Here is a 13,413-nt window from a genome sequence, read left to right as displayed (position 1 = left end):
GATTTAAAAAAAAAAAAAGAAATGAAATTCTCATTGTGCACTTGGAAGTCTGCTTGCTCTCCATCTAGGGGGGAGGAGAGACCATGGTTTGGGGTTCAGCAGTACTATCTCCCCTCCCAAAGAGAGCCTGTTGTGCCCTATCTGCCTCTTGCTCACCCACCTCATTGCCTCCCTCCCTCCCTCTCTCTGGGATAAAAATCAGTTCTCCAGAAAACAAGTGATAAATGGGGGCCTGTCAGGGCCACTCGGGGAAGGAGAGGCAGGGTGGAGATGGGCTAGAGAGGTCATGCCCTGGACCCCAGTGCACAGGGCGCAGAAACTAGCCACTCTCCCTCCCACCTTTATCCTCTACTTTTGGGCAATAAACCAGCCTTCATTTAAACCCACCCAAGTTTTTCAATTCCTCCTCCTCCATAGGGCCCCCTGAGCTGAGGCCTGCAGAGGGAGGGTCAAGGGGTGGGGGGGGGGGTGCTAAAGTTCCTCACTCTAGTCCAGGGACATATCCAGGGCCTTTGGACCCCAAGGAGGCAGGAACGCTGTGGGGCCCCAGACCTAGTTGTGATGGTCTGCAACATGTGCCTCCCCACCCCCACCTCTGTCCCCTATGAAGTATGTGCAGGGAGATGCAAGGGCCTGCAAGCCCTAGAGCTGCTCTCCAGGCTACCAGCCCCACCATCACCCACTCACAACCCTCACTAGTGCTTCCTCTTGCCATGTGGAGGGGGTGAGAAGTATCCTGGCCTCCAACTTAGTGAGTGTTGTGGGAGGGTGGGGACGGGACTTCCTTTGCAGTATGTCCCACACAGATCTGTGGAAAGTTTTGTGGGAGAGGATGCTCAGGCCTGAGTTAGAGGGTTTGAGAACTCCCTCCTCGGGTTGGCCGTCCTTAGGACCCTGAGAAGGGACCAAGGCCCTTGGACTCTGGCCTAGGGAGTTAGGCCACAGGCAGGGCACCCATGGGAGGGCCTGATGTAGGGCTCAGGAGGCTGGGAAGCCTCTGGACTCATAATACCAACCTCACCAGATACCCTTTCTGCAAGGATCTTCTAGTAAAGTACTTTCCGCATCTGCAACCCTCCCCGTCCCCCTCACGACCGGAGGGTGAGTCTGCCATGCCCAGGTCAGACTTTATTTTGGCGCTGTCTGGCTGTCCTGCTAGGTGCCCTGCGAGCGCAGCCCATGGATCAGCTCGTGCATCGTCTTGTTGAGAACGCCCCCATGCACGCCCCGCCGGCCCATGAGCACGAGGAGTGCACGCGGCGTGTGGCCCACGCAGATGGCGCGCCCGTCCTTCCCCTTAGTGCGCGCGTCCAGCACTCCATCGCCCTCGGCCAGCAGGTGGTCTCGGATGACGCAGCAGCGGCGGCCCGCCACACTCAGGCCCGCCTGCAGGAAGGTGCGCCGGTCCGGCCCGGTGAGTACACCCACCTCCTGCGGTGAGATGGCCGCCAGCAGGCCACCGGGCCGCGATGCCCACACGCAGCGATTGTCCGAGTGGCCCACGATGGCCACGTCGTCGATGCGCTGGTCCCGCAGCACCGCACTGATGTAGCCTTTCCAGTCGCCCATTCCGGCTCAGAGTGCGTCCCTCGCCTCTCACTTTCGAGGGTTGTCCTGCTGCGCCGCGCACCTGGAACGCCCGGGGCACTATGACGTATTGGGGGGGCGGGGTTGTGACGTTGAGATGGCTGCAAGGTCACAGAACGGATACCTACGCTGGAGAATGGGGTGCGGGTGGGGCGGTGTTCATATCTTACACCTGATGAAGTTCTAACGTTAGTAGATAATGGCAGTTATTTCTAGATGGTAAGATACAGGTGATTTTCATTTCTTCGTACTTTTATCCTATATTTTTCAAATTTTCTACAATAAAAGTGTGATAAGCAGAAAAAAAAAAATAAAGTTAGCCTGAAGGAGGGAATCGCACGAGTCAAAATAACTCTCAAAACAGACAAGCGAACACTTAAATGGCCCATCAAGCACAGCACACGAGTTTAAGAATAAAAAGAAAGGTGCCATGTCTAAACTGCCTGACCTCTCAGCCTGATAACCATTCAACTCCCAGAATGTGGTTCTCAAACATTAGGAGTATCAGAATCTCCTGGAAAGCTGATAAACAGATTGCTGGGCCCCAAGTCAGAGTTTCTCATTCTGCAGTATGGGATGCAGCCAGAGAATACGCATTTCTAACAAGTTCCCTGGCGATGCTGCTGCTGGTCCAGGAACCACACTTTGAGACCCACTGCCCTAGTGACAGTTGGGGCAGGGGTGAGGGTCTTCCACGCCACCAGTCTTAAGGGTCCACACCACTGATTTAATGTTAAGTACTTCTAACCATGGTTCTCAACCTCCGCTGCAGATAGAATCACCTGGGGAGGTTTTAAAACAAATGGCTAGGCCATTTTAGAAATGGCGGCTCCGCTGGGAGGCATGTTCTCCGGACAGCCACATGGACCCCCGCCACCCCCGCCGGGGTTATTGGGCTAGGCTTCGCTTCTTCAGGCCATACCCGGCATTCTGAGAACTTCTAACAGTACCTTGGTGGACGAGTCGGAGTCATTGTTCGAGGCCTGCTTTGCTTCTCTGGTGAGTCAGGATTATGTCAATGGTACAGATCAGGAAGAAATTCGAACTGGTGTTGATCAGTGTATCCAGAAATTTCTAGATATTGTGAGACAGACAGAATGTTTTTTCCTCCAAAAAAGATTGCAGTTATCTGTCCAGAAACCAGAGCAAGTTATCAAAGAGGATGTCTCGGAACTGAGGAACGAATTACAGTGGAAGGGTGCTCTGGTCCAGAAGCACTTAACAAAACTGAGACATTGGCAGCAGGTGCTGGAGGACATCAACAGGCAGCACAAAAAGCCAGCCAACATCCCTCAGGGTTCCCTGGCCTACCTCAAGCAGGCATCTGCAAATACCCTTTCACCGATGAAGCAAACCTGAGGAAAAGCCACCTGAACATGAGCTCGTGGCTGAGTCAGCCAACAGTTTTGTCAAACATCACTTCTTGTAGACATGCCATTTTGGGAGAACTTTTTGCCAGAGAATATGATTTTAGTTTTGTGCTCTCATCTAAAATTTCCCCCCTATTTTTATAAGTGTTATTTCTGGAGTACTTTATAAAATGCTTATTGCTTTGGTAAACCAAGTATATTGTCTTTAGCAAAGTTTAAGACTGTTAGTGTGATGCCATTTACAGATTCCTTTTTATGTTTTTGGTTTTTGCTGCTTGTTATTATTTTTATTTTTGAATGAGTGTTAATCTCTCTGTTTCCAGTTTTACATTACTTTGTATGATCTGAGGGGAAAAGCTTGTATGATCTGATCTGCATATCAAAGGATGAGGATTTCGGTTGTAGGCCTTTTATGATAATTTACCCATCAGTGGCAGTATATAAAAATATGTAAATTTGCTGTTTTTCAAGACTTTGAACTACCTCAAGAAGAGGAGTCTAATGCAACAGTGTAACACTTCCAGAACCTCAGTATGAGGATATTTTGTAAATAGGTTGGAAGAGGATTATAATATCGTAGGTTAGCGTAGTAACTGTTATTGTACTGCAGTAACCTAGTGCTATAGGGATCCAGTAGTATCCTTAAGTTAATGTTGACTTTTATTTGGGGTAAGTTTATATTTTGTGTAGTGTTTATTTACTTTTGGGGGTGGTAGGAGCAGTGATATGCTAGTGATATTCATTTCCTCAATAATCAGTTTAAGTAACAGAGCGGACCCTGATCTCAATAGGGGCATAGGTGAAGTATGAGGGTTAAAGTTTGCTGTAATCATCTCTGAGTTTTGAGTTTTGTTTGTTTGTTCTGCTATTTGGAGCAGATTTTTCCATTAATGAATTTCTTGCTAATGGGTGGTGTTGATTCCAAGGGACTGGGGCCTCGAGGTGGGAGGCTGGCTGCAGGGTGCATGGGAGACTCGGTGTTTGGGAAGATATTTTACCCTCTGCCAGCCGCACAGGCCACCTCAGATTCTCTGTTGAACCGCTGTTGAGAAATACAAACCAGCATTGTGCCTGGTCTGCTGTTGAGAAATACAGACCGGCATTGTGCCTGGTCTCCTTGGATGAGGCTTTCCTTTCTCTGTTGTTCACATTCCCTCATTAGATTACACCCCTTCTCTCTCACCAAGTGCTGCACTGTCTCTTGAACAGGCAGTAATTCTGTGACTCGGTGTCTTGGCTCGCTTTTTCTCCAGCCTTGAAGGCCCTGCCCCACCCACCTTGACATCCACTCAAGTTCCCCTCTGGCCTGGACGCCACCTGGTCTCTGCAGCCTCCAAAGGCCCTCTCCGTCGTATCCACAGGACACAGGACTTCTTGTCTCTTCTGCCAGCCTTGCTTGATTCTCCCTCTGGAGTTAGTAATCTGTCTCCTTGTTCCTCATGAGAAGTAGGCATTATTCCCCTCTGAATATGCAGGGACCGTTTATTATCTTTTATATATAATAACTTAGTACTTATTTTTGTTTGTGTATGTGTGTGTATGGTACACAGCCGGAGGCAACAAATTCTCTCATTCAGAGTATATAGTTAAACAAAGCTTTTTTTTTTTTTTTTTTGCGGTATGTGGGCCTCTAGCTGTTGTGGCCTCTCCCGGTGCGGAGCACAGGCTCCAGACGTGCAGGCTCAGCAGCCATGGCTCACGGGCCCAGCTGCTCCGCGGCATGTGGGATCTTCCCGGACCAGGGCATGAACCCGTGTCCCCTGCATCGGCAGGTGGACTCTCAACCACTGCGCCACCAGGGAAGCCCTAAACAAAGCTTTTAAAAGTTGTTTTTAATCACATTATCTGATTTCAAGGTTGTTAACCTGGTCATCTCATGCCAATTAGAAGCTCTGATTGGCAGCTTTAGATTTCTTGATTAAAAACCTAACTAAATTGATTACATTTTAGCATTCTTTCAGTAATGAAAGAGATTCTTAGTGAAAAGTTCAGGAACTATTCTATTTGGTGCTTAGTAGAAATATTTTGAATTAATGTGTGTACCAGTTATTGTCATTTCTTTATTAACTTCAAAAGTTTTCTGCCAAATAAACATTTCACTTTTTTCTGTTTGTAAAAAAACAAAACAAAACAAATGGCTACCCACCCACCCCCCTTCCCTAGAAATATTGATTTAATTGGCCTGAGGTGGATGTTGGGCATAGGTTCAAAAAGCTCCCCATGGTGATTCTGATGTACAGTCGAGGTTGAGAACTCCTGTTCTATAAACTTAAAATACGAGTTTCATACATGTGGAGTCACCTTGCACAGGTTTGGTACACAGAGTGGCTTAGTAAATGTCAGCTGGACAGGAATCTAAACCTTGCATCAGATCTCAATAGATTCTGTTCTCTGAAGGGGTGTGGAGAAGTTGAGCACCGGTATACTATCTTGGCATTTCCCAACGGGACACCTGAAGAGCTGTGCCTTTCAAGCATCTTCAAAAGCACTTTACTGATTTCTATGCCATGCCTGGAGCCGGGCTGGCAGCGCTGGGGGGAATGGAACACATTCCTTGCTATCCATGATCAAGCCTCAGCCACACTTCCATTCCAGAATTGCCCAGGAGGGAAAGACGAGTCCCGGGGCGGTCAGGAAGCGGTGTGCTCCCGGATCCAGGCTAGGTAGTTGGCCACGTCGGTGTATACACCTGGCATGTGGTGGTCGCCGCAACCTGAACCCCAGCTGACGATGCCTCGCAGGATGAGCTGGCGCTCTGCGGTCTCATCCTCACACACCAGAGGGCCCCTGGAGTTACCCTGGGTCGGGGACACGCGGCTCAGCGCCCTTGGCTTGAGGTCTGCACTTGACCGGGTTGGAGGAGGGCACCAAGTGGGTCCAAGGGCTCACCTGGCACGCGTCAGTGCCACCCTCGAGGAAGCCAGCGCAGAGCATGCCGGGGGATGAAGGCGGCTCCGTGCACGTCGGGGGCGGAGCAGCGCTCCGGATGGATGAGCGGCACCTGAGTCTACTGCAGGAAGCTGGAATATTACCCTGGCCCTGCGAACCGAGAGCGCCTTCCTCACACCCCTCCCAACTCCTCTCCGCCCAAGCCATGGACCTGGCTGCGCCAGGCTCTTCCAAACCCGCTAATCTCCTGCCTCCCTCGCAACAAGCCCGAGAGAGAGTGAGTTGCCTTTAACACTATTTCATAGACGAGAAAACTGAGGCCAGAGAGGAGCGGTTATGTGAATGAACCAGGAGGAAGCAGGACTGCTTCGGAACCCCACCCCAACTTCCCATCCAGTGTCTCAAAACCTTGGTCCCCATCCAGCCCACCTACTGCTCCAGCGCGGGCCAGCGTCCTAGTAGCCCTTGCAGCCCTGTGCCCAGAGGGAATCAAGAGAAAGTGCGATTCTCCCGATACGCCTCAGATTTGGGGACGCCCCCCAACAGTGAATACCAAGCTCTTGGAGAAGCAGACTGCAGAGACAAGGGCCCTGCACGTCCTCACAACCCACCAGGTCGGCCCCACCTGTCCCTGGCGGTACCAAACCTGCGGCCTTCTCTTGCCTACCCCGGTGGCCAGAGGTTTCCCTCCCACCCCTAGCGGTTCTGCCTACCTTCTAACTGGTGACCCCAGCCGGCCACTTCGCAGAGCGCGGCTTCAGATTCGGCCGGGAGGGCGGCGCTACTCGGCAGGCACACTGGCTGAACGAAAGGCGACGGGTGCGCGCAGCAGCCTTCAGCGCTCTCCTGCAGGCGCACCAGAGCTAACCCAAGCGGGGAGGAGCATGAGACCGGGACGCTAGGACTTCGAGCCCCGCCCACCCTTTCCCCTGATCCCCGCTGGGGCGCCCCCACGCACCCAGGTCGTGCTGGTAGGTGATAACGCGAGAAGGCCTCGTGCAGGGGGTAGGCACGCACGGCCAGCGTCTGGCACTGCTCATAGCTCTGGTTATGGCGGTCCTGGCCGAGCACCACTGTCAGCTCCTCTGGCGCAGGTCTGGGGGCAGGGTCGGGAAAAGGAAGCGTGCTCAGAGCCGGCCACAGGCATCCTGCGGGACCCTCCTCTTTCCGAGCCCCTTCTTGGGTTTCAGCTTCCTCCTGGGGAGCTCTGAAAGGGAGAAGGGGGAAAGGTGGGCGGGGACGCGTAGAGGTAGGGGACGCGTAGAGGTAGGGCACGTGTTCAGGTGTCGCGCGGAAGCTGGGCACAGGAGAGAGGAGCTAGGGATCCAGGGCCGGGAGCTGAGCGCTCAGGCACTCGCCGGTTCTGCAGGCAGTGAGCCGCGGTCAGCACTCAACAGGGGGCGATGAGGCTGCCGGTGCAGAAATTTTGGCCCTGTTACAGCGCGGCGATGTAGGGGTGCGCCCCGGGGAGCGCCATCAGTCCCCCGACGACGCGGCTCAGCGAGGACAGCCGTTTGTGGAGCCACCGTCCACAGCCCGCCGGGCCCGCGCTGGGCAGGGGAGTCCGCTGCTCGGGCGGCGAGCGCCAGCCTGTGGGAGAAGCCCAGGCTGAGGGCCGGGAGACCCACGATCTTGGAATGTAGCTCGTCCCGTGCTTTCTCTGCTCGGATTCTTAACTTTTCCCAACAACCTGAGGTCAGGGGTCGAAGCGGGGTCTGGGTCGTGGACTGAGGTTTCTGCAAAGCCGAAAGCGAGGGCAAAGGGAAGTACTGGTGCCCAGATGAGATCCGGATCGGAGGAGGGATTTGGGGCGCCGCCGGGGCTGGGGCCTGGCACAGTGCCAGGCGGCAATAATTCGAGCTTAGTCGGTCGCCTCTCCGAACAAAGCACCACGGGCGGGTGTCGTTGTCCTGGTTCCTGCAACCACGGGGTCGGGGTGGTTGAGAAGCCCTAGAGGGCCCTGGGGCGGAAAGAGACGCCCAGCCCTGCCCCAACCGCGCACCGGCAGAAGGCGTGGTCGCCCAGTCTCCCGTTCAGCGCTTGCTCTGCGGTCACATTCCAGTAGGTGGCCTCGGAGGCCCACGGCTGACAGGGTGCACCCCAGAGCTTAGTCCGGGCCACGCCGCGGTAGCTGAGCCCGTGGTCGCGGTCGTCGTAACAGTTCGCCTTGTGGTCTGGGGAGAGAGAAGGCTCCCTACAGCTAGGGTATGGAACGGTCTCCTGCCGCTCTCTCACCCACTTCTTCACTCTCCCTCCTCCCTCTCTGCAAGCCCTTCCCACGTGGGGGCGGGGCTTCTGCTTCCCAGACACCCTAACTCACCCACTTCGCACAAGCGTCCAGCGTAGCCCGTGGGGCAACTGCACAGGCGGTGGCCGTCCGCCTGTAGGCAGCTGCCCCCATTGAGACATGGGTTGGTACGGCAGACTGGGAGAAGGAGCATGTTGAGCCACCCCTAGGCTCAAAGACCCCCGCCCCCCCCTACCCAGAGAGCTCCCTCTTACGCTGGCACACCACCTGACCTCCTGCCAGCCTTTCTTTCCCACCTTCTGCCCTCCTCCCTGGCCAGCTCCCCACCGATCTACTCACCCTGGCTGGCCAGTGGCTTGCACTGGGCATTCGGACCATTGCACTGGCACTTGGCTACACCTGCCAGCTCAAGCCTGTGCCATATTTCATTCTCCTGGAAGAACCAAAGAAGCTGGGGCTCAAAGCACTTCTCTGGGGACAAAGGGGTAGGGTAGTCTCAGGAGAGTGTGGGACCATGCCAAATCTCTGGGAATCCACAGGACCTCTTCAGTAGGCCCGTGGCTGCCCCTGTTCCCCAGCAGCCCCTCCCCTGGCCTCAGCATCTCCTTACCTCTCTGGCCGTGCTTCCCAGTGAAGTGATCTGGACAGATGCAGTGTGGGCCATTTGGCATGTTCACACAGGTCTCTCCTTTCTGGCAGGGTTTGTGTTTGCTGCAGTGATCTGAGAGATGAACACAGGGGGAGAAAGAGTGGGGAGCCTGAATCAAACAGATGGGGCCAAGTCCCTACCCAAACCTGCTTGTCTTTTGACCTTGGCCCTCCAAATTTCCAAGCCTTAGTTTACCCACCTGAAAAATGGGGCTACCCCCTCTTAGAACTTCTCCCTCTGGGAGGGAAGGAGATAGGTGGGCCCAGAGTCCCATATGTTTTAGATCTGATGATACCCAGGAGAGTAGCTAGGGTCGGGGAGAGGGCCCTGTGCCACGCCAAAGGTTGTGTGGCACCTTTCACTTTCTTTGGCTCCAGGCAGTATGCCCACATCGCTGATCCTTCTTGAAGTTGGGGGTGGTAGCACACCTGTAGACAGAGATAAGGCTTAAGACATGGAAGTGACCCAAGTGCCCATCAATGGATGATTGGTTTAAGAAGATGTGGTATATACACAACGGAATATTATTCAGCCATTAAAAAAGAATGAAATATTGCCATTTTCAGTAACATGGGTGGACCTAGGGAATACCATACTAAGTGAAGTAAGTCAGATGGAGAAAGACAAATATTATGCGATAGCATTTATATGTGGAATCTAAACAATAACAAATGAATCTATATACAAAATAGAAACAGACTTACAGACATAGAAAACAAACTTACAATTACCAAAGGGGAAAACGGGGGTGGGGGTGATAAATTAGGAATATGAGATTAACAGATACACACTACTATACATAAAATAGATAAGCAACAAGGATTTACTGTATAATACAGGGAACTATATTCAATATCTTGTAATAACTTATAATGGAAAATAATCTGAAAAAATATATATATATAACTGAATCATTTTGCTGTACACCTGAAACCAACACAATATTGTAAATCAACTATACTTCAATAAATAAAAAAAAAAGAAAGAAAGAGATGAAGCTTCCTAGCTCTGCCCAAGAGGCTGGGCTGCCCTTCCCTATCACAGCCCCTTCTCTCCAAGCAGGGTTCCTTGGACAGAAGGATGGGCAGAGTCTACCTCCCCCAGACCCCTGCTCCAACCCTTCCAGGGTAGTCTTACCAGGGTCGGGGCCAGGCCAGCCTCTGTGGATAAATTTGTGATACAGCTGCCAGTGGTACTGAAAGGGGAAGTGGCAGGGCTCCCCAGTGACAGTGAGAACTGCAGGGGTAACACACTCCTTAATGACTTTCCCCATGCCCCATTGCCCAGGTACCACCCCTCAGAGTCTGGTTGGAAAAAGGATAGACCTTTGAAAAGATCATTGTGCCTTCAAGACCACATCCTGCTTAAGAGTTGGGTTTCTGGAGTCAGTTGGTGGACTCCTGACTCCACCAACTACTAATTGCGTGACTTTAGACAAGTCTGCAGCCTCCAGGCCTAGAAGAGTGCTTGCTACAAAGTAGGCACTTAATAAATACTTGTTGAATGTTGAAGTCACTTGACCACTCTGAGCCTTAGTTTTCTCATCTGTTAAAAATGGCAAAAATCATACATAGTACAGATGAAGGGTTTCAGTTTTGCAAGATGCAAAGAATTCTGGAGATAGATGGTGGTAATGATTGCACAACAATACGAGTGTACTTAATATCACTGAACTGTACACTTAAAAATGGTTGAGACGGGGATTCCCTGGTGGCGCAGTGAATAGGAATCCACCTGCCAATGCCCGGGACACGGGTTCAAGCCCTGGTCCGGGAAGATCCCACATGCCGCAGAGAAGCTAAGCCTGTACGCCACAACTACTCAGCCTGCGCTCTACTGCCCGTGAGCCACAACTACTGAAGCACGCATGCCTAGAGCCCATGCTCTGCAACAAGAGAAGCCACCGCAATGAGAAGCCTGCGCACCGCAATGAAGAGTAGCCCCCACTCGCGGCAACTAGTGATAAACCCCGCGCGCAGCAACAAACACCCAACTCCGACAAAAATAAATAAATAAATTTATTTATTTATTTAAAAACCCAGCATGTCAGTATGGTCCTATTTTTGTAAAAATATGTTTACATATGCATAAAAAATAAATCTAGAAAGAAATCTCCAAAATTTGTAACAGTGGTTTTTGGAAGATAGTGGATTATGGGTGACTTTTCCTTCTTTTCTATTTCCGTAATTTATAAAGTTTTTACAATAAAAATATTGCTATTGTAATTTTTAAAAATAGTACAATTGAGCCTCATTCAGATTCTGTATTTGCTTATCTGCACTTCTTGCTAAAATTTATCTGTAACCCCAAACCAATACTCAAGGGGCTTTCACTGTCATTTGTGGACATGCACAGAGCGGTGAAAAATTTGAGTCACCTGAAGTGCAATTCCCAGCTGAGGTCAAACAAGGTGATGCTCTGCATCTTGTTTCAACTCCTACTGTAAACAAGTGTCTTTTTTTTTTAATTTTTAAATTTTATTTATTTTTTTATACAGCAGGTTCTCATAACTCATCCATTTTATACATATTAGTGTATATATGTCAATCCCAATCTCCCAATGCATCACACCACACCACCCCTGCCACTTTCCCCCCTTTTTGTCCATACGTTTGTTATCTACATCTGTGTCTCAATTTCTGCCCTGCAAACTGGTTCATCTGTACCATTTTTCTAGGTTCCATATATGCATTAATATATGATATTTGTTTTTCTCTTTCTGACTTACTTCACTCTGTATGACAGACTCTAGATCCATCCACGTCTCAACAAATGACCCAATTTCATTCCTTTTTTATGGCTGAGTAATATTCCATTGTTTATATGTACCACATCATTATCCATTCGTCTGTCGATGGGCATTTACATTGCTTCCATGTTCTGGCTATTGTAAATAGTGCTGCAATGAACATTGGGGTGCATATGTCTTTTTGAATTATGGTTTCCTCTGGGTATATGCCCAGTAGTGGGATTGCTGGGTCATATGGTAATTCTATTTTTAGTTTGTTAAGGAAACTCCATACTGTTCTCCATAGTGGCTGTATCAATTTACATTCCCATCAACAGTGCAAGAGGGTTCCCTTTTCTCCACACCCTCTCCAGCATTTGTTGTTTGTAGATTTTCTGATGATGCCCATTCTAACTGGTGTGAGGTGATACCTCACTGTAGTTTTGATTTGCATTTCTCTAATAATTAGTGATGTTGAGCAGCTTTTCATGTGCTTCTTGGCCATCTGTATGTCTTCTTTGGAGAGATGTCTATTTAGGTCTTCTGCCCATTTTTGGATTGGGTTGTTTGTTTTTTTAATATTGAGCTCCATGAGCTGTCTATATATTTTGGATATATTTGGAGATCCTTTGTCCGTTGATTCGTTTGCAAATATTTTCTCCCATTCTGAGGGTTGTATTTTCATCTTGTTTGTAGTTTCCTTTGCTGTGCAAAAGCTTTTAAGTTTCATTATGTCCCATTTGTTTATTTTTGTTTTTATTTCCATTACTCTAGGAGGTGGATCAAAAAAGATCTTGCTGAGATTTATGTCAAAGAGTGTTCTTCCTATGTTTTCCTCTAAGAGTTTTATAGTGTCCAGTCTTACATTTAGGTCTCTAATCCATTTTGAGTTTATTTTTGTGATGGTGTTAGGTAATGTTCTAATTTCATTCTTTTACATGTAGCTGTCCAGTTTTCCCAGCACCACTTACTGAAGAGACTGTCTTTTCTCCATTGTATATCCTTGCCTCCATTGTCAAATATACGGTGACCATATGTGCGTGGGTTTATCTCTGGGCTTTCTATCCTGTTCCATTGATCTATATTTCTGTTCTTGTGCCAGTACCATATTGTCTTGATTACTGTAGCTTTGTAGTATAGTCTGAAGTCAGGGAGGCTGATTCCTCCAGCTCCGTTTTTTTCCCCTCAAGACTGCTTTGGTTATTCGGGGTCTTTTTTGTCTCCAAACAAATTTTAAGATTTTTTGTTCTAGTTCTGTAAAAAAATGTCATTGGTAATTTGATAGGGATTGCATCAAATCTGTAGATTGCTTTGGGTAGTATAGTCATTTTCACAATATTGATTCTTCCAATGCAAGAACATGGTGTATCTCTCCATCTGTTTGTATCATCTTTAATTTCTTTCATCAGTTTCTTATAGTTTTCTGCATACAGGTCTTTTGTCTCCCTAGGTAGGTTTATTCCTAGGTATTTTATTCTTTTTGTTGCAATGGTAAATGGAAGTGTTTCCTTAATTTCTCTTTCAGATTTTTCATCATTAGTGTATAGGAATGCAAGAGATTTCTGTGCCTTAATTTTATATCCTGCAACTTTATCAAATTCATTGATTAGCTCTAGTAGTTTTCTGGTGGCATCTTTAGGATTCTCTATGTATAGTATCATGTCATCTGCAAATAGTGACAGTTTTACTTCTTCTTTTCCAAGTTGTATTCCTTTTATTTCTTTTTCTTCTCTGACTGATGTGGCTAGGACTTCCAAAACTATGTTGTAATAGTGGTGAGAGTAGACATCCTTGCCCTTGCTTGTTCCTGATCTTTCAGTTTTTCACCATTGAGAATGATGTGTGCTGTGGGTTTGTCGTATATGGCCTTATTATGTTGAGGTAGGTTCCCTCTATGTGCACTTTCTGGAGAGTTTTTATCATAAATGGGTGTTGAATTTTG

General features: G+C 49.1%; 3 protein-coding genes across 3 annotated transcripts; 1 reads left to right on the top strand and 2 right to left on the bottom strand.

Moving 5' to 3' along the window:
* Positions 1-1,102: 1,102 nt before the first annotated feature.
* On the bottom strand, positions 1,103-1,911 carry PFN3 (profilin 3). Its single transcript, XM_004284807.4, has one exon. It carries the CDS (start codon positions 1,567-1,569, stop codon positions 1,156-1,158), a length of 414 nt encoding a protein of 137 aa, XP_004284855.1. The 5' UTR covers positions 1,570-1,911; the 3' UTR covers positions 1,103-1,155.
* A 498-nt stretch (positions 1,912-2,409) lies between these two features.
* LOC101287031 (mediator of RNA polymerase II transcription subunit 28-like) lies at positions 2,410-2,980 on the top strand. Its single transcript, XM_033414891.2, is given in 1 exon segment — positions 2,410-2,980. A coding segment is annotated over 1 exon segment (537 nt). The 3' UTR covers positions 2,947-2,980.
* A 2,451-nt stretch (positions 2,981-5,431) lies between these two features.
* Positions 5,432-10,745, bottom strand: F12 (coagulation factor XII). The gene is given in 15 exon segments (XM_049707474.1): positions 5,432-5,755; positions 5,847-5,897; positions 5,899-5,996; positions 6,560-6,709; positions 6,805-6,829; positions 6,831-6,942; positions 7,205-7,436; positions 7,534-7,763; positions 7,849-8,020; positions 8,167-8,271; positions 8,434-8,565; positions 8,705-8,815; positions 9,099-9,132; positions 9,135-9,272; positions 9,717-10,745. Coding segments are annotated over 15 exon segments (2,058 nt in total). The 5' UTR covers positions 10,017-10,745; the 3' UTR covers positions 5,432-5,587.
* Between the last annotated feature and the right edge of the window lie 2,668 nt (positions 10,746-13,413).

Source organism: Orcinus orca, chromosome 3, assembly GCF_937001465.1.
Source record: "Orcinus orca chromosome 3, mOrcOrc1.1, whole genome shotgun sequence".
NCBI lineage: Eukaryota > Metazoa > Chordata > Mammalia > Artiodactyla > Delphinidae > Orcinus > Orcinus orca.
The sequence above is the reverse complement of the archived record's forward strand: the minus strand, read 5'-3'. Positions and strand labels throughout refer to the sequence as shown.